The 23,781-nt window shown below is 48.2% G+C and overlaps 1 protein-coding gene across 3 annotated transcripts in view; it reads left to right on the top strand.

The window, feature by feature from the left end:
- Abr (ABR activator of RhoGEF and GTPase) overlaps window positions 1-23,781 on the top strand; it is a 203,665-nt gene that overhangs the window by 88,327 nt on the left and 91,557 nt on the right. For all 3 annotated transcript variants that reach the window (XM_031354143.1, XM_031354146.1, XM_031354144.1), the window contains exon 2: window positions 21,337-21,521. In XM_031354143.1, coding sequence (XP_031210003.1) covers window positions 21,337-21,521 — 185 coding nt within the window. The remainder of the gene's footprint in view (window positions 1-21,336; window positions 21,522-23,781) is intronic.

Genomic DNA, 23,781 nt, shown 5'->3' with positions numbered 1-23,781 from the left:
AGAGCAAGGCAGGCCCATTAGCCTGGAGGCCAGGTGTCCTTTGTCTCTTGGTCTCTTGTATCTGGCCCTGTTCTCTGCAGCTAACCTTGCTATTACAGCCAAGCAGAGACATCTGACTCCTCATCATGTCTGGCCTTGTGGTTGGTTCTCTGGCGATGAGTCTGGGATATCTTACTGCCAGGTAGAAGGATAAGGCTCTCCAGACTGAGTGAGGACCTAGGTGGTTATAAGAGAGGTGAGGCTTGGGGCTGGAGAGATGGCTCAGTGGTTAAGAGCACTGACTGCTCTTCCAGAGGTCCTGAGTTCAATTCCCAGCAACCACGTGGTGGCTCACAACCATCTGTAATGGGGCCCAATGCACTCTTCTGGTGTGTGTCTGAAGACAGCTACAGTATACTCGTATAAATAAAAGGGGTGGGGGGTGTGAGGCTCATCGCCATTCCTCTTCCTTGCCATGACCTCTGGACCGTTCAGCGTCCTCCCAGAGACGCTGCCCACTGTCATCAACCTGACATGGAGATGGATAGGGCTCTGGAGTGGGAGCTTAGGTGTTGCCTGCTGGGAGAGGTTACACTGGAATCAGAGCTCACAAATGCCTGGCAGCCCTGCTTAGAGCTGAGCCAAGATGTCTTGTGCCAGGATGTTGATCACAAAGCAGGATGCACTCGGCTAATGAAACCTGCCTTTGCAACTGCAGAGGGACACCAGAGTCTGTGTCAGCCACCTTACCCTGGTGCCTTTTTTTTTTCTTTTTTTTTTTTCTTTAAGATTTATTTTTTATTTTTAGCTTACGCTATTTTGTCTGTATGTTAAGTGCAACGTGTGTATGCAATGCCTGTAAAAGCCAATTGAGGGCATCGCATAGCTGGAACCAGACTTATAGATGGGGTTATAGATGGTTATGAGCCCTGATGTGGGTACTGGAATCAAACTTGGGTCCTTTGCAAGAGCAGCAAGCGTTCTTATCCACTAAGCCAACTCTATTCCCTTGCAAGGGTTCTTATCCCTGGTATTGATCCCTCTCTGTCTTCATTTGTAAAATAAATATATTTTGTTCAGGCATGGTAGTACACACCTCTAATCTCATCATTTGAGAGGCAAGAGAAACTCTGTAAGTTCCAAGCCAGCCAGAGTTATAGAGTGAGACCATGTCTTTGAAATAAAAAAAGCGTTTTACTTTTTGAGTAGTATATATAATATACATGTATATGCCTTTAAAATAGCCGTCATTTTAAGTGCACAATTCAGTGGGCTCTCATGCATTCACATGCTTGTATGACCAGCATGTATGAGCTCAGTTCAGTGGGCTCTCATGCATTCACACGCTTGTATGACCAGCATGTATGAGCACAGTTCAGTGGGCTCACATGCATTTACATGCTTGTATGACCAGCATGTATGAGCTCAGTTCAGTGGGCTCACATGCATTTACATGCTTGTATGACCAGCATGTATGAGCACAGTTCAGTGGGCTCTCATGCATTCACACGTTTGTATGACCAGCATGTATGAGCATAGTTCAGTGGGCTCACATGCATTCACATGATTGTATGACCAGCATGTATGAGCACAGTTCAGTGGGCTCTCATGCATTCACACGTTTGTATGACCAGCATGTATGAGCACAGTTCAGTGGGCTCACATGCATTCACACGATTGTATGACCAGCATGTATGAGCACAGTTCAGTGGGCTCACATGCATTCACATGCTTGTATGACCAGCATGATGAGCATCCCAGGCTCTTCTCATTCTGCAGAGTGAAATTGCCCCATTAATCAGCAACATCCCACTCCTTTCTCCCAGCACCAGCAACTCCTGTTTTTACTTTGCCTTTCTTTCCACAATGGGGTGCCATACTTATTTTTTTTTTATTATTTTTTTATTTCTGTGACCAGCTTATTTCATATAGCATAATATCCCCAGGGTTCACTAGGACTATACCTTGAGCCTGAATTTCTTTGCATCTTGAGGTGGAAGATACTCTGTTGCTTATAGGTTTTTTTATTCTTTCCCTTCCCCAGGGCCTTGTGTTGCTCCCACCTTTTGGGTGTTGTGAGTAATGTTCTTGCAAACCTACTTTTGGGCTCCCTTCATGTGGGCTATCCTTGGATCTTAAATCTGGGCTGAGTCTGTGGACCTGGCCTTGGGGGTAATGGTAGAGAGCAGGAGTGCCATAGTCATGTGGAGAGCCTGGGTCTGTGGCATTAGCTTCTACTAAGCTATCATAAGCCTAGTGTGGTAGTACATGCTTAAATCCCATCCCAGGCAGGCTGAGGCACGAGGATCAGAGAGTTCAAGGCCAGCCAGGGCTACATAGCTTCTGGATAGCCTGATCTATATAAATTCCATCGCAACAAAACAAACAAAGCAAACTCAAGATTTGAGGGCTCCTAGAACCAGCGCTTTCTGAAGGACATTCCAGATTCCCAGAACAAAGTGTTAAGTTCCTCCTTTTCTCAGCAAGAGGGTGTCTGCAGTCTACCATGAGCTGGCATAGGAAAAAGGGATATGTGGGTGTGGCATCTGTGAGCCTGGGATTGGCCAGATGATCACATAAAAGAGCTGGATTCCTCTGTTAGTGTCTTTGGTTATGTTGTAGGACCCAGCTAACCCTCAAAGCCCTGACTTCACCCAGGCAAGGCTGCCTCTTGCTTACAGATCCATTGCAGGTAAGCAGCGTCCTCTGTACCGTCTAGTTAGTTGGGGACCTTGCTGGATGGATTCTTTGCTGACTGGAGCCATGGCCTCCAAGGCCTACGGCCTCAGTGGATGAGGAAGAGCAATTGTACGTGGATTCTCTCTGCCTCTGTCTAATGTCCACTTAACCTTTGGTGGTCAGAATTGTTCATGAGGCCTTGTCCAACTACGGAACAGCTGGATAGGGTGGTCTTGGTAGATCCAGAAGGAGAAGAGAACAGGATATTGAGTGCTGGTCAGAAGGCCCTCAAGCTTGCTTTTGTGGCCAGGGTGGTCCTGGCATGTGAGTGCGTATCTCTGGGATGAACTTCTTTTTATTGTCATTGTCTCATAGAATACTCACATTGAAATTATCATTCCATTACACTGTTGAGGAAGCCACAGCTCCAGGCCACAGCCTCAACCAAGGCCACCTGCCTCAAGGTGATGGCTATGCTTGCTGGTAATTGCTCACCTGTGCTGGAGCTGACCAGAGTAGTGGATGTTAGAGGTGGGCGGGACCACAGGAAGGGGGTGGGGAACCCATGTGTGTCCACCTGTGCATAGGAGATGGGCTTGTCTGTACCTGGGCTCAGACCTCACCTGGCTTTGCCTCTACGGCCCTAGAAAGCAATGCTGCTGTACATTTGAATGAGTCGTCTTGTCTCTTTGAAGCAGTAAAATCACAGCCGTTCTGGGGCCGAGGGAGGGCACGGGGTGGAATTCAATGGACCTCTTTTAGTTCTACTCAGTAGAGAAAAGCTTTCTGAAGTGCTGGTAACTGAATCCAGGTGTTCATGTATGCTAGGCATATGTTCTGCCAGTGAACCACATCCTCAGCTTCAACGGTGGAGTTCTTTTAAGGTCTGGGGGGCTCTGGGTGGAGAGCCAGCAGCTGGAACAGAATGCCACAGATAGAGTAAGGTCTCCCAGCGTCATTGAGTAGAAGTGCCTGGGTTGTATAAAGCGTGTACAAGTTGGGAGTGCCTTTGTCCACTTCTGTAGGGAAGTACGGACGCAGGGAACCATATGCCCTCGGGGATTCTGATCCTGGTGGCCGCCAACCCACAGCATTGCTCTTGATCTCTCACCGACTTCGCGAAGCCTCACATTACTTTTCTCTGAGCTGCTTGCCCCTTATGGCTTCTCATCTCTGGACTGAGAATCATTTAATTTTTTATGAATACCCTAAGGACTTATAAAGGCATTTGTGGGAGAGGGCTCTGAGGAGGCCATTGCAGGTAGGTGACAAGAGCCTTTGGATTTGAAGATCATTATCACAGTGGTCATCCCTGTCAGGCCTCCTGGCTGCTCCCCATTTTGTGGCTTTGGGGCCGAACACCTCCTCCTGGGGATAAGAAAAAACAGAAAAGGGCCTTCCTTAAATGAAACCAGTCCAGGTTCCTTAGTTGTTATCAACCCCGGGATGGTCCAGAGGGATGCTCTGACAAGGGTTAGAATTCCTGAAGATTGGTCAGCGAAACCTCCTGGCCCCTACACCTTAAATAATCAAATTGGTTGTTCTGAGGAGAGCTTAGAAAGCTTTTTAGGAACCGGTATCAGCCAGCCAGCAGCTTTCCTGTACAGGTGTTGGGTGGATCCTGTCCTCAGTACCAGCTTACAGACCAAAGCCGTCTTTGCCCTCTAGTCTCCTGCCACCTAGTGGACAAGCCAGAACATGCCAATCAGAACATGCCAGTGGAAGCAGACAAACAACACTGTGCAGACAGACCATGTATTGTTGTTACTTTGGTCTTGTTGACCAAATGATTTATTGTCTGTGAAGTGTCCTCCTGATCGAGTGTCTCTCATCACTCTGCAGGATATAATAAACACCCCAGTTACAGATGAAGAAGTGGAGGTGCCAAGAAAATGAATAACTTGCAGAAAACATAAAGAGCTAGAACCTGGCCTTCCAAAACTCTGGCATGGCCTCAGTCTCATTAACCAAGAGATAGGCTCCAATAATGAAGTTGGGGGTCAGCTGCCCCCTACATCTGGCATGTGCTATCTTAGAAGGTGTTTGTTGACTGGCCGTATTATTCACACATACAGTAAGTTTCCCCTTCATTATGGGTGGAAGGACCTATGTCGGTTTGGTAGTGCCTATCTTACATGTTCAGTGCACATGTAACTGCCTTTCCTACAGAGTAAGTGGGGCGGTTGTTTTCTTATGTCTTGGTCAGTTGTGATGTTGCATGCCTATAATCCCAGTACTCAGCAGGCAGAAGCGGGATGATTTTAGGATGATCTTAAAATTAAGCCCAGTTGGGGCTAAAGAATGAGACTCTGCCTCTAAAAAGGGATATAGGAACTGAGATGGCTCAGTGGGGTAAGAGCACTTGCTGTATAAGCCTGAGGACCTGAGTTTGATCCCTCCACCCCTGTGAAAAGCCAGGAGTCATTGCACACCCCTGTAACCCCAGCCTGGCAGCAGTGGGGGTGGGGATTAGAGACCTGAGAATCTCAAGGGCTTGGTGGACAGTCTAGCAGAAAAATGGTTAACTCCAAGTTCAGTGGAGAAGGACAGAGGTACGCATGCTTGGGTACCTGCCTATGTGTGCATACACAGAGACACAGGTATATTTCAGAGAATTTAGGACTTTTAGTTTGCCTAAGGAGGAAATTATATCAGAGCATAAAAAGAAATCAGTGTTGGTTCAAAGAGCAGGCTTTAAGTTGGGCTCAGTTGTTTTATTACCTGATGGCCGTGGTTGACAGGTAGAATTTCTTTGAGCCTCGGTTTATGCCCTATCTATGTACAAAGGGGTAGATAATGCAGGGAGAAGTACCCTTGACAGCCTGCCTAACTTTCAAGAATGTAATGAGCTCCTGGCTGTAGGGTTGCTGTGTACACTGGAAATGATGCAGATTCCAGTCCGTATTTCTGTCCATCCTCAGAGCCTGCAAACTGGTGAAGATATTCCCTTTTCTATCCTGAGCCAGTTGTCACACTTCCTTCCTTATATCAAGAAATGCGATTTCTTTTGTCTCCGTCTTGGGAGCCCAGGCCTTCTCCAGTCGGCCATGGTCTCTGCCTCCCTTCCCAGAGGAATCCTGGAGGTGGATGATCAGATCACTGTCTCCATGGCAACCAAAGAGGTCCTGCTGCACTCCCACAGAGGGCCTGGAGTCTGTTCCCAGCCGTGGGGGTGGAGCCAGAATGGAGAACTCCTGGTGACATTAGCCACACACCAAGCATCTTGCTGCCACGTGTCATTGTCCAGGTGACCAGCTGTCCCAGTGCTAATTTAGTGATTGGATGAAGGTAGGAACCATTCTGTGCTCCAAATAATTGCTGTAGGCTGACTCAAGGGACCTGGGTGAAGGAGCCATGGGCTACGCTCCATGCCTGTTCACTGTATACAATCAGATCAGAAGAAAGCAAAGCTCTTTCTGTACACTGCCTCCTTTTCTATCCCCAGGCAAACTCTGGATCCCTTAAGACTTCCTGCTAGCGCTGCTTCTTACCAGCAGCCTTCCCAGGGCTGAGGGAGTTGATGGCTTGCTGCTGACGGCCGCATTGTAGAGCTGCTTCAGAGTCTGAGCTCCGTTTAGCTTTCAGCTGAGTTCTTATCTAACTGGTAGATGTCTGCATTTTTCAGAGGTAGCATTTGCAGGGTTGGGGTAGTATTAATAGCCCCGATGCGACCTACATGGACTCAGTTCAAATCTCCGGGGTGGGAGCTAGTCACCAGGAACTTCCATCATGTGTGAAGTCGAGAACTTACGTCTAAAAAACTCAGCCTGTGAACCCAGAGGTCCTGGATGCCTTCCTCCATGCTGAGGCTACCTGACGGAGGGTGATTATTGCAGCTGACAGAAGGTGCCCTGGCAGCTGATTAGCTGCTTGTCAGTTCCACCAAAACTCTGTGTAAGGGTCCATGATTCACAGAAGAATGGCACCCCGGACTCAAATAGTATGTAAACACAAAGAGTGTTTTATTCTGCAGAAGCCCAGCACACTGGGGTCTCCCATTAGCAGAAGAGAGAGACACCCAAGTGAGAGGCAGGCCTGAGTAAAGCACATTAGGGAATTCTGGGGTGGGTGACCTGTATGTGAATCTGTTGGGTCCATCTCTAAGGACATTTCATTACTGGGATGTGGGGGCTGGAAACTCGCTGGAGAGTCTGGAGACTGTCACTGAAGAAGTCGCTGAGGAAGTCTGGAAACTGCTGCCCACCCATTGTCCTTGCCTCAGGCCAGGTGGCAGGGCAGCTTCTGAGGCCTGGACTTGCCTGGAATTGCCCAGTTCTTGGAAACCGAGATTTAGGCCTAGTCTCCTTAAGCTCCAGTGTGAAGCCTGTCATGGCGTCAGCCTAGCCTTTCTCACCCGTTTTTGTAGTTTAAGACCCAGGAGGTGCTTGAGGGCATTGGGCGCCAGGGATACAGTCAGGGTTGCACTGATAATAGCTCTATTGTTTATTTAGTGCTTGGCATTGCATATATTTTCCCCATAACAAGTCCATGAAAACTTGATGGGCACTGGGTCTAGTGGTGTACACCTAGAAGCCTACCACGTGTGATCATGGAGGCAGAAGGATCAGGAGTTCAAAGCCAGTCTTGGCTATATAGCTGTTTGAGGCCAGCCTGAGTTACATGAGACTCTTTCTCAAAAGAAAAAGGAGCTGGGTATGTATATAAAAAAAAAAAATCACAGATCGGTGAAAGTGCCCTTTAAAAAAACTTAGGGGTTGTGGAGAGATGGCTCAGTGGTTAAGAGCACTGTTGCTCTTACAGAGGACCTGGATTCAATTCCTAGCACCCACATGGTGGCTCACAGACTTCTGTAACTCCAGTTTTAGGGTGATCTGACAACCTCTCCTGACTTCCACGGGTGCCAGGCATATCCGAGGTGCACATGCATTCGTGTAGGCAAAATACACATATGTATAAAATAAATCCTCAGTTGACAGAGTGCATCCCCTAGACTCAGCCCCCACCACCTCGTTAAGCAGATTGAGGTGTGCGTACCTATAATTCCAGAACTTAGAAAATGAAGACAGGAGGATCAAAGGGGCTTAAAGTTGTTCTCAGCTACATAGAAAGAGATTACACAAAATCCTGTCTTGAGAGTAGAAGGAAGAGAAAACTGAAGCTCATGAAGTACAGATATTGTTAACCTATTTTACAGATGGGGAAACTGAGGATCTGCATGGTTAAGTAGCTTGTCTAAGGCCTCGTGGCTGGTAAGTAGGTATTGAGGATAGAACTGGTATCTGATATAACTGATCCATAGCCCATGTCTTTGACCACCATGTTGTCGCAGCCAGTCCTCTCGCTGCTTGTTTCTGGGTAGAAGGTGCTGAGAGGAATGACCCTTCATCTTGATGTTAGGCTATGACCAAGGGCTCCAGGTGGTATCACATCAATCAGTGTAGATCTTCCAGGCTCTGAAAATGTCTGCCCTCTATTCTTCTGTGCTCCCTGGGTGCCACCTCTGCCTCTACTCTGCCTGTTTACCATGCCAGGTTCTTTAATGCCGTTCTGACAGACACTGTTGTGTGGGCACTGTCCTTATCTTACAGAGAAAAACTCAAAACTGAGAGAGGCTGTGACTCAAAGAAACCAAAAGCCAACCAGCTGGTGATCTGCATCTGATTTTTAAAGCCAGGCTCCCAGCTTTGCGGCAGCTCAGCTTTGACATGGGCAAGAAAACACTGGATTATTTGTGTGCCATGGGAACTGGCTTTCCATAAGGGTGGAGGGAGCCAAGGACAAGCCAATAGCAGAGCGGAACAGGAGACTATGAGACTGATGCTCGCTTGTGACTTGAGTTGTCCTATAAAGACTGTCAGTGTCAGAGCAGACGGTAGGAATGAGCTCTGGGCACCCACGGCGGGCTGTGCTTGTCCCCAGGAGGCTATGGACAGAAGGCCACTCCCCACTGGGACTCAGAAGCAAGCCCTGTGTTGGGAGGACAGTGCAGACATCCAAATGACACTGTCTACCTGGAGCAAGGCAGTGCAGGGGCTTGTGGGCTGCTGAGTAATGCTTTCCCGACAGTCCTTTTTACCCGTGCCACCTCGAGGCATCCTGGTCTCAGAATGGTGACCAGCCCAGTTGTAACCTCTGGTTCTGATATCCTAGACCTCTGTGGTGCTGTCTAGTTATGGCTGCCTCACTCAGAAGGAGGAGTGGTCTAGCACCTCTGGCAGCCCCTGCCTCAACAAGTCTGTTCTCTGTGCCCTGCTCCCTTGCTGTGGGCAGCCGTGTAAGCCTTTGGCTCTGCTTTAGTTCACCAGTCCCAAGTGCAGAATTCTTCCTGGCCTGTTTGTGAAAGAGTCACACTCCTTCACTGTCTCCTCCTCCTCCTTGCTGATGAATTTGGCCTTTGCTTCCCCCTCCAAATGTCCTGTTCCAGAATCCCTGGTGTCCCGCCCCCCACCCCCTGTTCCCAAACCAGGGCACAGCTCCATCTTGATTCTCTTCTGTATCTATACAGCTCTTACTGTCTAGATTTCAACTTCATGTGGCTTCCGTGACATCCACTCACCATTCTTTTTAGTCCTCAGCCGCCCCTTCTTGGACTTGGGTGCCTTCTTTTTCTCTGCTCATGCCCTCCTTCTTCATCTAGAGTGATGTGTAAAGTCCAGCCTCACCGCCTCCTTTCTACCCTCTTTCTCTAACCTGTAGGCTGCTGGCACCTGTTCTCAACACATCCTGGGAACTGACCTTGTCTCCCACATCTGAGTAGACTAGAAATGTCAAGAAGGTCAGTTCTTTCACCACCCTGGGATCATATGAGGATTCTCACCCTCTTTTTTTTTTTTGACATTCATTCATTCATTCATTCATTCATGGATTCAGCATGTGTTGTGATAGTATTAGAAACACTGGGGATGTGACAGGCAATAAAATGTATGAGAATGCATGTCTTTCTCCTCATCAAGAGGAGACAAGGAATAGTAAGAACCTCAGAGTAAATGATCTAATACGTTAGAAGCTGGAGTAAGAGGCATCGGCCACATGCTTGTGATTTTAAACTGCATACCTGATGGAGCTACCCCGCAAAGATTTGAAGAGGAGGGGAGTTGGCCATGAAGCAAATGAGAGGTCTTAGATGTCACCAGGAGTTCACTTTGGAAAATTGGTGACATACAGGGTGTGGTGACTCACACCGGTAATTCTAGCACTCAGGAGGCTGAGATGGTGGCTTGCTGAGATTCTAGGCCAGCCTGAGATGTAGTGTGAGACCCTGTCACAAAACAAAACAAAAAACAGAACAAGCATGAATTGCAGGTGGGGCTAGTCTGTCTATGTAGCTCTAGGATAAACAGATAACCAGCATGCATTAGGCCATGGGCACTGAATTAAAAAGAAAAGGGTGGGATACTCTGTAGGGGGAAGGGCAGGAGCAGGGAGACCCGGCCAGGGGGCTAAGGGGTGTTTTTCTGATAATATGTGTCACCCAGACTAGGTAGTAATGCTGAGAAGTGACTATTCCACAGGTAGAACCAACAGGAATTTCTGGAGTGGGTGTGGGTGTAAGAGAGCCAGGATGATTGACAGGAGGGTGATACCTCTGTGATACCGCTGTGCTACATCAGGCGTGTGGCACTTTGGTTAGACATTTTTACATTGGGATGCTTCTTAGACATTGAACTTGAGCAGACAGGCACCGTCTGTGTAAAGGAGGGAGACGTGGGTTGAGAGTCATCAGTATGGAGAAGATATTTCAGGGGAGACAGGATGAGGAGGAGACAAGTTGGGAGAAGTCTGAGTTCCAAGTCCTGGGCTGAGGAGGCAGGAGCATTGTGCCCTGTGCAGAGGTAGTACTGGGTAAGAAGGAACCACCCATAGAACAGTTCCTGGAAGCCAAGTGGAAGGAGCAGTGTTCACCACTCTGAATGCTACCACGAGTTACGGGTGAGCTTCGACGGTGCTTTGATCCAAGTACCTTTCCTCAGGATGGTAGGTGAGAGTTAGTGCCTGTTTCTTCTTGGGTTCTAACTTTGTTCCTCCCCAGAGCATGGGCCAGAGGTGAGGACCGACCCTGGGCCATGGAACATTGTGGTTTCAGCCTAGTTTCCGTCTCAGTCTCTGACACACAGCCTAGCTGTTATAGCTGTTCTATGTAATGCAGCAGCAGACTAGGATTCTGTCTTATGTCAGGTCCGTGTGTGATGTACCATCCTGCTACCGTCATCCCAAAGCATATGATCTGCCTCTCGTGGTATTCATGGCACAGCAGCTGAGCATCTTCTCATTGGTTCTGTGATCCAGGGTCTGGCTCTATGGGTAGGACCTTGCTTGTTCTCTGTCCACATCTACTATACCTGAACCCAGGGCCTGTCCCCAGAAACATGTCCCCACTTCTGTTTATGATGCCTTCAGTCATCCAAGCCGAGGATCCCCTTCCTGGCTGCACTTTGTATAATGCCTTCCACATCCAGTCTGTTGTTCCCTTATTAACTGGCACCACCCTTGGCATCCACAGGAGGACTGAGCTCCACGGCAGATCCGCCCCTCTAACGTGACTGGCTTATTATTCCTGAAGCCACGTTGCTCTTTTGGCTTCAGTGGTTCCCTGGTACTGACTGGAATTGATGGTAGAGTACAATGCTCCCATGAACCATAGCTTCAGGTCAGTCCACTTACCAGTGCTGTCCTTCTGCCCTGATCACCTGTCAGCATGGGGGGGCCTTGTCTTCCGCCGTTCCTTCTCAACACAGGTTGTTTCTTTTGTGCTTACGCGTCCTCCAGCAGTTCCCTGCACAATTTTTTGTGTCATTGTATGTCCAAATCACATGGTGGAACAGCATTGGTCCTGGCAATAAATTACCATGTTCAATCTAGCTTTCTACCTAGAACTTCAACCTTGGACAACCTTAAATTTTCTATGTCATTACCTCGATTGTAAATGCAAACAGTATAATTTATGTAATTTTTAAGTTCCTAAAACTTTTTTCCTTAATACTAATAATTATTATTACTATATTATATAATATATTATAAATTTATATATCATATAATTTAATTATTTACATGAAATCATATATTATACATTTTTTTTGGTTTTTCGAGACAGGGTTTCTCTTTTCTCTTTTTTTTTAAGATTTATTTTTTATTATAAATAAGTACACTGTAGCTATCTTCAGACACACCAGAAGAAAGCGTCAGATCTCATTACAGATGGTTGTAAGCTGCCATGTGGTTGCTGGGATTTGAACTCAGGACCTTTGGAAGAGCAGTCTCACCAGCCTGAGACAGGGTTTCTCTATGTAGCCTTGGCTCCCCCTGGAACTCACTCTATAGACCAGGCTGGCCTCAAACTCAGAAATCTGCCTGCCTTTCTCTGCCTTCTAAACGCTGGGATTAAAGGTGTGCACCACCACTGCTTGACTCATATATAATATTTTATATATTACATACAGTTATATATTTATATATGTTATATACTATATATAATTACATGTAATTAATATATAACTTCTTATTATTACTGTTATCATTATTTTGGTTTTGGTTTTTCGAGACAGGGTTTCTCTGTATAGCACTAGCTGTCCTGGAGCTCACTCTGTAGACCAGGCTGGCCTTGAATTTAAAGAGATCTTCCTGCATTTGCCTCCCAGGGCTGCCACCACAACCCAGCCATAAGTTTTCCCCTTTTTTGAGATAGGTCTTGTATGACCCAAGCCTTGAACTCTCAAAAATGCCCTGTCTCCTGCATGCTGACATTATAGATTGCATGTCACATTGCCCAGCTCTTCTTAAAACCTTTTATGTGTCAGGTGTGGTAGTGTACATCTATAATCCTAGCACTCAGGAGTATGAGGCAGGAGGATCACTATGAGTTCAGGGCCACCCTGAGCTACAGAATGAGTTAAATTTAATCTGAAACCCATAGCAAGACCTTGTCTTAAACAAACAAACAAACAAACAAAATAAATAAAAACCAAGCCAGCTACACAACCAAACAAGAAAACCAAATCTCTTTTTTAAAGATTTATTTATTTTATGTATATGAGTATACTGTAGCTGTCTTCAGACATACCAGAAGAAGACATCGGATCCCATTACTGTGGTTGCTGGGACTTGAACTCAGGACCTTTGGAAGGGCGTCAGTGCTCTTAACCACTGAGCCATCTCTTCAGCCCAAAAACCACTTTTTAAAGTGTACCATTCTTGGGTATCCAACTGAGTGAACATTTCCACGTGTCTCTTTATATAAGTAGATCAAGGTAGGGAGTGTTCTCTTTACCCATGAAAGTTCCCTCATGCCTGTCCCAGTCAGCACACTGCCTGTTTCCATCCCTGGGGTTCACTTGTTCTTAAACTATGTGTGACGGAGTCCTATGCTGTGTGCTTTCATATCTGGCTGCTTTTGTTCTACCTAGTACCTGCGAGATGAACCTTTGCAGATGAAATGAAGTAGCACGTCCAATGTGACACGGTTGTGAACCACAGTGTGTAAGTGTTGTCACAGAAGCTCCGAGGGCCTGTAGGACAGGTCTCTGAAAGCTTGACGTCACTTCCGTCGGATTGATGGTTAGGCCTGTGCGTTCCTCCGTGCTTCCTCCCTGCTCCCACTGCAACCCCATTGGTTCCCAGGCTGAAAATGACCTACTTACAGGTAGCCTTGATGTTAACTGGGCTGGGATGTCAGGACTACTTTACACCTGGAATGAAGAACCTGTAGGTTTTCTAGAATCTGCAGAAGAGGAAGAGAGGACCCTATCTATCTCTTTTATCAGCACCTGCTTGGAACTTGGGCCCTCATTGTGTCTAGCCATGCCTGTTGGTCTTTTTGGTTCAGGCCAGCTTCAAGACAAGATTGTAAACACTGATCTCCTGCCATTTGGGCACTTGAAGTAGTAGGAATGAGGGCTAGTGAGCCACCTCTTGCCGGCCAGTTCTCTTCATTGCTTGGATTTGTGTTCGAGGGCCTGTCATCTGGCTGCTCTCAGTCTAGTGGTTTCATCACAGGCTGGGAGTACGGTACTCCGCATTCACGGTTGATGTCTTCTCTGGGTGACACAGGATTATGCCTGTGTATGACACCCAGGAGCATGTTTCAGGAAGAGCTGCTGAGAGGTAGCTATGTTCTGTGACACCATGGCTGGGGTCTCTGGACTAGCAGGCTGACTCAGCAGAGCTCCAAGTCCTGACCAACCTCCAGCTTGACTCGGGATCTAGTCTGTGCCCGCTTCTGTCGTGCTGTTCCCCTCATCTCCTTACTCACTCAGTGTTCCAGCCATGGTGGCTATTTATAGACCCGTAAGGGGCCCTGCTGTTTCATATTTGTGCCACTGCCAAGCCTCTTCCTTGCCTAGAACTCTGCTCCCAGCCCCCACCCACCTGGCAAGCACCCACACATCGTTCAAGAGTTAGTTAATAATATTAACAATAGCAGCTAAGATTTATAGGGTGCTTACTATGTGCTAAGTGCCTCACATGTGTCATCCAGTTGAGACCTTGCAGGCCTGGAGCTTGCTCTCCCTGTCCACCATCCACTCAGCCAAGTGTCTGCTCAGCAGTGGCCACCTGGTGCTAGGCACAGAGGCGGAAAACTTAAAAGACAATGGATGGAGTCTGTCTTCTCCATCCCAGGAATGTCTGGTCCTTCACCCCTCTTCTCTGCTTCACCGTGCCTGGGAAGTTTTATCGCATGCCAGACTGTCTTTACTGGGATGTAAGGGTACCGCTTAGAAGTGTGTGCATTACACGTGGCAGAAACCTGATCTGCTAGGGCTTTTATTTCCTACTTCTCAGGAAATGAGGTGCACTGGTTTCCTTGGCTCCGTCCGTAAGCTCCCCGGCTCACACAGATTATCTTTGCTTGCTTTTCACTTTTTCCTCCCAGCTGCAGAATAGCCTCTGTAGCTCCTGTCATCACAGCCAAGTTCAAGGCAAGTAATCTTACTGGCCAGAATGATCTTTAGCAGTCACTGCTTACGAGAGTGGCAGGGAAGTAGGCATGTTTCTGAGGACAAGGCTCGTTTCGGCTACTTATAAAACCAAACTGATACAAGCAGGGAAGAGGAGATGATATTGGATAGAAAACCAGCAGGGAAGAGGAGATGGTACCAGATAGCAGCATTGGCTGCTGCCCGGGAGTAGAGACATCACAGGTTTCCAAACTATGAATGCTCAGCAATGTTTTATTTTTTTCCTTTAGTTTGCTTTTGTTTTGTTCTTTGAGGGTGGGTAGGTGGGTTGGTGGGGTGCAGGGTTTACTCTGCAGCCCAGGCTGGCCTTGAACTCACGATTCTCCTTGCCCCAGCCTTCCAAGTGCTAGTATTCTAGATGTGAGCTATTGCATCCAGTCTCTGTAGTCATGTTATGTGCAGTCTCCCCAGCTTCTGTGTGTGTCCAGATCTTTGTGGGTTTTTTTGAGGCATACTACCGTGCTGCTGTCACTAATCTCTTCTTTCACTTATGTGATAGCGTATGTTGCCCACATAATGTTAGGTGATTGTATATTAGTCTGTCTTGGAGATATATCATGATGTACTCATCCAGTTCCCTATGCTTAACCATTCAGATTGTTTTAAATATACTTTTTGCAATCATAAATAGCCTTGAAAGTCTATTTTAAACAATTTTTAAATTTTACCTCTATGAGTGTGTTTTTTGGTTGGTTTTGGGTTCTTTGTTTATGTTGTTTTGGTTTTTTTCAGACAAGTTCTCACTATTTGCTCTGGCTGTTCTAGAACTTACTACGTAGACCAGGCTAGCCTGGAACTCACAGAAATCCACCTGCTTCTGTCTCCTGAATGTGGAGATTAAAGGCATGTGCCACCACACTTGGCCTTGTATGGATGGTTTGTCTGCATGTTTGTCTGTGCACCATGTGCATGCCTGGTGCCTACAGAGGCTACAAGAAGGTGTCAGATCCCTGGAACTAGGATGGTTGTGAGTCAGCATGTGGTGGCCAGGGATCAAACCCAGGCCCTTTGGAAGAGCAGTCAGCACTCTTAACCACCGAGCCAACTCTCTAGCCTTATGCAACTATACTTCCATGAGTATTTATAATTAATTGCATATTATTATCTTAGGACAACAGTTTTGAATTATGCGTGGTTCAAGCTGTGGTGACTACTAAAATTTCTTGAACCATTTTACCAGATAAACTGAGCAAAGTTGTGGTAGTTAAAAACACCTTCCAGGAGCTCTGAGAATGTTCCTTTACAGCTTTGGGCTCTATTAATTAATACTATCATTTTGTGGTGCTGGCCTTCACCCTCGGGGCCTCACGCACTCTAGACAAGAAGCCTACCATTATTTTTATGTTCTTGCTAATTTGATAGGAAAATTGTACCAAGGGGAAAGGAAAAGTGGTTTGCATTTCCTTTGATTGTAGTGAGGTTAACCTTTAAAAAGACATTTATCTCTGGACATTTGCTGTTCTATTCTAAGTTTTCTTCTTTCCCTTGCTCATTAGAATATAGCATAATTATCCTTTTCTCACCAGCTTGTAGAAGTGCTTTATCTGAGTATCATGTGAGGAACACATAGGAGAAGGCACAGCTAGCTGGCTTTGAGGGCTAAAGAGGGTCTCACTGATGGACAAAGGGCTGGGGAGAGGGTTTTAGGCACCAGAGCAGCAGATGCAGTGGGGTGGGGTGGGGCTTACTTGCCATATACATTATCACAAAAGTTGGTGGCTTAAAGCCACAGAAAGAAAGCTATCACACACTATGGAAATTACAGGCCTATTGGGAAGTGCTTCTGTCAAGACTTCAAGGGTCAAATTCTTGGCTGCTTCTCTCAGTGCTGCTCACAGGACCTTCTCTGTATCTTCCCTTCTGGTTCCTAAAGACTTCAGAGGATTCAGCACCTATGGGTTTCCATCCAAGATGATTTTATTTTGAAATCCTCAACTTGATGGCGTCTTCAAGTATCTTTTTTTTTTTTTTTTCACAAATAGGTCATATTTACAGGTACCAGGGTTTAGGATTAGACTCTTTGGCTATCTGTTCAGACAGCTGAAGGAGCCTGGAGATGATCTGACAACCCCATACAGAGATTCTTCAGCTGATACGTTTAGGGTGGTTGTACACTTGATGTTAGTGGGGGACCTGCGTGTGGGGTCTTAAATTGGGTTGTAGCTTAGCTGCTCTGGGGAGAAAATTGGCAAGAGGGGGATTTGAGGAGATTTCATTGAGAATGGGAAGGAGGAGTCTGGAGAGACTTGGAAGTCTCCTGTCATCTGAACTAACCATAGGTAAAAAATGGGGACTGAAAGATGTGTGTCTGAGAAATAATCACAGACAAATCTGCTGCCCAGACTTCTCCTCAGAGTGCCTAAATAGATAAATAAATAACAGAGGACACAAAGCCCAGACACCACTATCCCCACCCCCATCATTTTATTATGAGAAATATCAGACATGGAGAAAATTTGAGAGTATCGCACACTGAACAGCCCACTTACGGTTAGCTAGAGTCTGTAATTACCACTTTCCCACGGCTGCTCCCTTCCACATCTATGCATCTCCCTATCCCATCCCCTCTTATATCTTATCTATTTCAGAATTACAGATGATTCTCCTTCAGGCTGGTATATTGTTGACAAGAGTTCGGTATTTGGTGAACTGCATAAAGCTTAACTGTACTAAGAGATGGTAAATTATGGTGAAAGTGTCTGTATACCTCAGATCCTGCTAAGATAAGGAATGACCCCATTGGCCAGGGAAGTTCCCCTATACGCACTGCCATCACCTCCTGTCCACACCCCATTCCCAGAGGCCACCAGTGTTGTGACGGTTAGTATTTCCAAACATGGCTCAGCATTGTCTGTTCTAGAACATTCTATGAGCAGAAGCATTCAGGCTGTGCTCTCACATCTTGCTTCTTTCACTTGGGGTAGTATCTTCAGTAATCAGTTGTGTAGTTCCTTACTGTTGCCTGATGGCGGTCTGTCTTAAAAACAGCGGTTTTTGAGAGATGGTTGAAAAAGATTTCACCAAGGAGACAAAAAAAAAAGTCTGGGTGGTAGTGGTGCAGATAGCACGAATGACTTTGCCCCCAGCCCCTCCTTGCTCCTCTTTTATAAAAGAAGTCTGGGTATAGATCATTCCAGGGTCAAAAGGAGGCTGCATTATCCTATCACTCCTCCATCAGTGACTCAGACTCCTGGTATTCTGTTCAGCCCTTCTGTCTTCAGAGTTGTCTCATGGTTTAGCATGGCTGCCACATCTCCAACCACACAAACTGGCAAAGAAAGGAAGAATGCAGTGTGCCACCACTGCCCGGCTGCTAATTTTTAATTATTAATTAATTTATTTTCATGTATATGAGTGCTCTGTCTTCACACACACCAGAAGAGGGCATCAGATCCCATGACAGATAGTTGTGAGTCACCATGTCAGGTGGTTGCTGGAATTAAACTCAGGACCTCTGGAAGAGCACCCAGAACTGTAAACGTCTGAGCCATTTCTCCAGCCACCTATTATGATTAAATTATATGTGTGTGGTGTGTTGTATGCTTGTTAGTATGTGTGTGTTTGTATGTGTGAGCACGTGTGCATATGCATGTGCATTCGTGTACATATGTGACAGCCAGATCAAATCCAGATCAAATGCTTTTGTTTGTCACTCTCCACTTTTCGGTTTTTAAAATCTGGGTGTGTGTATGTGCCGACGAAAAAGGGCATCGGATCCCCTAGAGCTGGTTTCGAGCTCCCTGGCACGGGGACTGGGAACTGAACTTGGGTCCTCTGGAAGAGCAGTATATACTCTTTTCCACTGAGCCATCTTTCCAGCTTCACTTTTAATTATAAGACAGGGTATTGCACTGAATCTGAAACTCATCAATTTGATTCGATTTACTGGCCAGTGAGCTTCAGGGATCCTCCTGTCTCCACGCACCTCCTACCTACCTGTCACAGATGTGTGCCACCGTCCCCTGCATTTTACATGAGTGATAGAAATCTGGACTTGTGTCTTCATGCTTGTATAGCAGGCCTTTTACCAACAGAACCACCCTCCAACCTCCATGACCAAAAGCAACCTGGGGAGGAAAGACTGTGCTTTTAGCAGCCGTCTTCAAAGTCTCTGTATTGTCCACCTAACACTCCCACCTTGAGACAGGCAGGGTCTATGTAGTCTAGACTGGCCTTCAACTTGCAGTGATTTTCTGCCCTGGTCCCCATGTTCTAGGATTGTAGGTCCAGGGCACCATACCCAGCTATTCCACCTGCTCACTAGTAAGGACTTAATCACACACTACTAAGAAATGTAGTCTCCTTAGTAGTCACCGAGCATAGTGCCACCACAAATACAGTGGGGTTTCTGCTACCAAGGGGGGAGTGGAGCTGGCTGTTAGCAACTTCATTGTCTCGTTTCATTGTGGCCAGGCCACATCCACTTAGTGTTCCCATCTGAGACCTCCATGGACCAAAGCCTGTCTGTGCCTAGAGGAATTCCTTTCCTGCCTTTCCTAGAGGGTTGCTTTCTCCTCCTTTTTCTGTATCTCTTCTCCCATTAGAACTGTTCCAGACTCCCCCAGCAGGAACAAGAAAGGAACTACCTAGGAATGCTTGCAGGGGGCGCTATGCCAGCTCTTATGTCTATCCTCTGCTCCCCTCATTGGCTAGCATGTCCCATGAGGAGGGCCAAAGGCAGAGTGCTGGGATTTCTTTGGAGTGAGATTCAGAAGGGACAAGACAGTTCTCAGAGACTTAGACAGACTCAGGTTAGAGCCTTCCCATGGTCTCAGGCAGATGTCCGAGGCTCAGGGACCTCATCGGTGAGAGCCGCCTTGGAGAGGTGCTTAGGAGGAGTGCACACCAGGGGGAGGCTGGCAGGGACCTTCCTTTCCTGTGGGAGATGCAAGGAAATTCCATTAGAAGTGAGCCAGGCCATCTTCCCTTTTGGTCTTTCTGTGAGCCATGCCTTTGAGTAATGCATTCATTTCTGTAATGCATGATACAGGTCAGTCTAGAAGTTGGCTAAGTCAAGGCCCACCATACTTCATTACTCCACACCCTTAGCTTCAGCATGACCAGGGAGACCCAGAGTCCCTGGAAGAGTAAAGAGGTCTGTGGATCTTCATGTATATGCCTTTCCTGAGGAAAAAAACAGCCTGTGTCCCCAGACAGCTTACTGGGCTTCAGTTGAGCCCTGGGAGAGGAAGTCAGCAGAAGCAGGTGTAGAGTCCAGGGGAAGCTATCAACTGCCAACAGCCAGATTGGACTGAGTGTAGCCATGGCCTGGCGCCCCAGTGACCTGGTGACACCATTCTCAGGCTTCTGGCTGCCTGTGGGCCCGTGTGTTGTGACAGCGAAGGAGGAGCCAGGGCCTCCACAGAGAGCTTGACTCACTGGAACCTGCCTGGCTTAGACCTCAGGCCTGAGGTGGATGGTGCATCCCTCCACTTATTCAGTTTGCCACTCCAGCTTTCCAAGAGCCTGCTCTATGTCGAGGAGGCCATGTGCTGTTGGTACTATAAACTGGGTTCCCAGGGAACATCCTGGAGGAAGTGATGCCTGAGCAGATAATGGTACAGACTCAGCCAAGCTCCTCTAATATACTGGCCACAATCCCAAAACTAGGCCCCTGTCAAGGTCCAGGAGCCATCTGACAAATTCCTTTGTTTTCAGCAAAACCTGTCCCGCGTCCAATAGTACACTGACTACCACCCGTGGTTCCAAGGTTCATTCTTGGCATTCGTCTGTGGTATCAGCTCCTTCCAGTCTTCCAGAGGCTGTACCCCTGACCTCTCCTCACTGATAACTCCCTCCCTGAACCAGGGTTCAAGACAGAGGAGACCTTCCACAACCTGTACTCTGAGACATCCTGATAGTGGGCTGAAATGTTAGAAACAGCAACAGCCGGCTCTCTGGCCAGTCGTCAGCCAAGAATGATGCCCAGGTCTTAGTGAGGCTGTCCTATAACTCTTGGCAAAGCCTAGAGGTACCACCCTGTTCCATGGTGGCCCCCAGGAGGGTGTCTGTGTGGGCGCTGGAACACCGAGGGGTTATACAGCTTTACTTCCTGTTACCTTCCCTCCTGCCTGCTCTGAAGGAAGCTGTGTTGGAATTATAGACATAAATGCTGGCTTTTGAGGAGGCTGCTGCTCACCAAGTCCCTGCCAGGCCTGGGCACAACCCTCTCTCCCACGCCTGCCTGCCTTGGACTCTATCCTGCATGCAGGGTCACATTCAAAGGACTGAGGGCCTCCTGGGGCCCACTTTCTGGGCCCTCCCTACCCCAAACCTGTCCTGTTCACCCCCTACGGATTGAGCTCAGTGTACAATGGTACCCAAGGAGGAGGGACCGAGGAAGTGACATCGCTTGGCCCGCCCCCACCTCCTTATTCCCTATAAAAAGCAAAATGGTGACTCAGAGAGAAGAGTTGGAATCGTCCTGCCTCCCGCTCCCACTGTTAATTTTTAGACGTGGAATTAGGCAGGAGGCAAAGGAAACACAGCTCCACATACGCAGCTGACATGCTATTAGGCGGGTGGAGACAGCAGAACCGCTCCTCCCCGACTCCCAGCAGCCTCTGACGGACTCAGCAGAGCCTGTGCCTGTTGGAGCTCCCACCCCCCTCCCCAGGCCTGGCTGTACAGCCCCTGCCCTGGCCCAGGGTGCATGGTGCAGCAGGGGCCATGGCAGCCGGGGGCCGCCGCCGGCGCCCACTGCGCTACCAGTCCCTGGCAGCCCTGGTGGAAGACTCTCAGTGGCCTTTCTTGTTCCTTGTCTCAGACTTCAGCTACGGTGCGGAGGACTACGACGCAGAGGGGCATGAGGAGCAGAAGGGGCCCCCCGAGGGCTCGGAGACCATGCCATACATCGACGAGTCGCCCACCATGTCGCCCCAGCTCAGCACCCGCAGCCAGGGTGGTGGGGACAGCATCTCACCCACCCCACCTGAGGGGTTGGCACCTGGGGTAGGTACTCCTGTTTTCTCTTCTGGTGAGGGGAGATAGAATGACACGGACAAGAAGTGGGCCAGGGTCTGCTTAGGACAGTGTCAGCAGTGAGGCTGGGGGAGGATGGATCTGGACTTCTGACGCCTGTCATCTGGCCCCTCTTCCACTACCTGCTGCGCTCTGCTGCCCCTCGCCTGTTCCCTGCTCTGCCAGCTGTTTGTTCCTCTGCTTCCTGGACGCTCTCACTCCCTTCCAGTCACTTCAGTCTCTCAATAGGATGGGGGTTGGGGAGCCTCTGGAAGGACCAGGCTTTTCTATCTGTAGCTGGCTGGATACACTTTGGCCTGTGGGACAACAAGTGCCCCCACAAAGCCAGTACTGGTCTGAAGCTCCCTGTGGGATAAAACATTATGTTTCTGTAGTGTTCCCCAGGATGAGGGCCTCCAGCCCCGTTTTGTCCCACAGGAAAGGAATAAGCCTGAGTGCCTAACTTCCCTGCTGCCAGGAGAGGCAGAAGCTGTCCTCTCAGAAGCCTTTTGTAAGAAATATTAACTAGGCTTTGATAGGGTAGGGAGATAGGAGTGTGTGGAGCATTGTCGTACTTATAATCAATGCTGTTCCTAGTGACAGGGATCAGTGCTGGGCCCAGCTCATGAGTGTATGCATCTGAAATCATCTGAAATACATGAGCAAGCCAGGCAGAGATTCCTTGGGGCTCTTTTCTGGAGTCGGGGAGAAGAATCATAGCCATTTGTGTTGGTGGAGGGAACTCAGGTCTGCAGGTCCTTTTGGTCCAGCTTGTCTAGGTGTGTTTTATGGGGTTCTCTTTCCTCTCTCTGAAGCCCCCGGGGGAGCATCAGAGATGCTATGCAATGCATTTCCCTTCTCTAGGGCCTAATACCCCCCCCCACACACACACACACCTGGAGGCTGCCTGGACTCTACCATTTGGAAGAACCCCTGCTCCTTCCCACCCTGTGCAGGCTCTCACCCCCTCTTCACACACTGGGGTGGCTGTTATAGCCTTTGGCAACAAGGGCCTTGGCAACCAGCATCCCACTTGGGGGAAGCCACATTGTTACCATAGCAACAGAGGCCTAAGCAGAGCTCAGCGCTGCCAGGTGGTGCAAGTTTGAGAAGGGATGGTGGGGGGCAGGTAGGAAGTGGAGGGGATGGATGTAGGTGTTGACCAGCTTCAGGCTCCCCCACAGCCAGCATTCTTGGGTGCTGCTGCCCTAGGGAGGGGTGGTGGATTAGAGATGGCCATTTCGGCCATGTAGAGGCAGGGTGTCTGAGTCAGTGGAGGAGCATCTGGACCTGGACTCAGGCCAACCAGGAGCAAAAAGGAAGAGAGAACTCTGGTTCTCCATCCTTGCCTTCTGGTTGTAGGTCAGTGGGCTTCAGATCCCCTAGGGACTTAGCCTATACCCCTCTGTAAACAGGTGCAGCATGATGCCTGTGGACTTTCCATGCAGGGCCTGGTCTATGCAGTCTCCTCTTTTGTCTCTACCTCTTGTCTCCCTTTCCCTCCTTCCTCATGACTACCTTACAGGAGTCCATGTGGACTTATCCATGCATATTTGGATTTCCTGGTGAAAAGTCCTGCCCGTGTTCTATGTATCGCAGGGCTATATCCCTGCCCGGGGTTCTCAGCTTTGGGTAGCGGCTTCACTTTGTACCATTGTTCTTGATGGTCAGAAGGGAATAACTTGAATGGAAGATTTTGAAATGTTAAATATTCACAGAAAACAGTCAGCTGAAGTACGTAGGGCTCTCAGTACTGATTTTCACACCGTTGATAGGTAGAGGGATTATTGATGCCAGTTGGGAATGACTGAGGCAATTCTAGCTGCAAGATGCTGCCTGCCCCAGCTTCCTCCCCAAGCTCTAACCCCTGCCTCCCTGGGGCGAGCTGCCTCTCTGCTCTTTCTGTTGGGTTACTGGCCCCACCTAGTGGACTCTACAAGTATTGCTGTTTGCAATAGGGTACCTGGATTGTGCAAACCCTCTTTCTCAGTTCTTGTGGTGATCTGCTTTTGTTTTTATAAAAGGGGTATGTGTATGCGTGTGTGTGTGTGTGCGTGTGTGTGTGTGTGTGTGTGTGTGTGTGTGTACGTGTGCGCATGCGTACATGCGTCTGCCTGTCTGTGGCTGTGGGGTGTATATGTGTGTACGCGCCTGCCTGCCTGTCTGTGACTGTGTATATGTGGCTTGGGGTGTGTGCGTGTGTGTGTGTGTGTGTGTGTGTGTGTGTGTGTGTGTGTACGTGTGCGCGTGC

This window comes from Mastomys coucha, unplaced genomic scaffold (genome assembly GCF_008632895.1).
Source record: "Mastomys coucha isolate ucsf_1 unplaced genomic scaffold, UCSF_Mcou_1 pScaffold5, whole genome shotgun sequence".
NCBI classification, from domain to species: Eukaryota; Metazoa; Chordata; class Mammalia; order Rodentia; family Muridae; genus Mastomys; species Mastomys coucha.
Note: the sequence above shows the minus strand (reverse complement) of the source record. Positions and strands in the feature narration are given on the sequence as shown.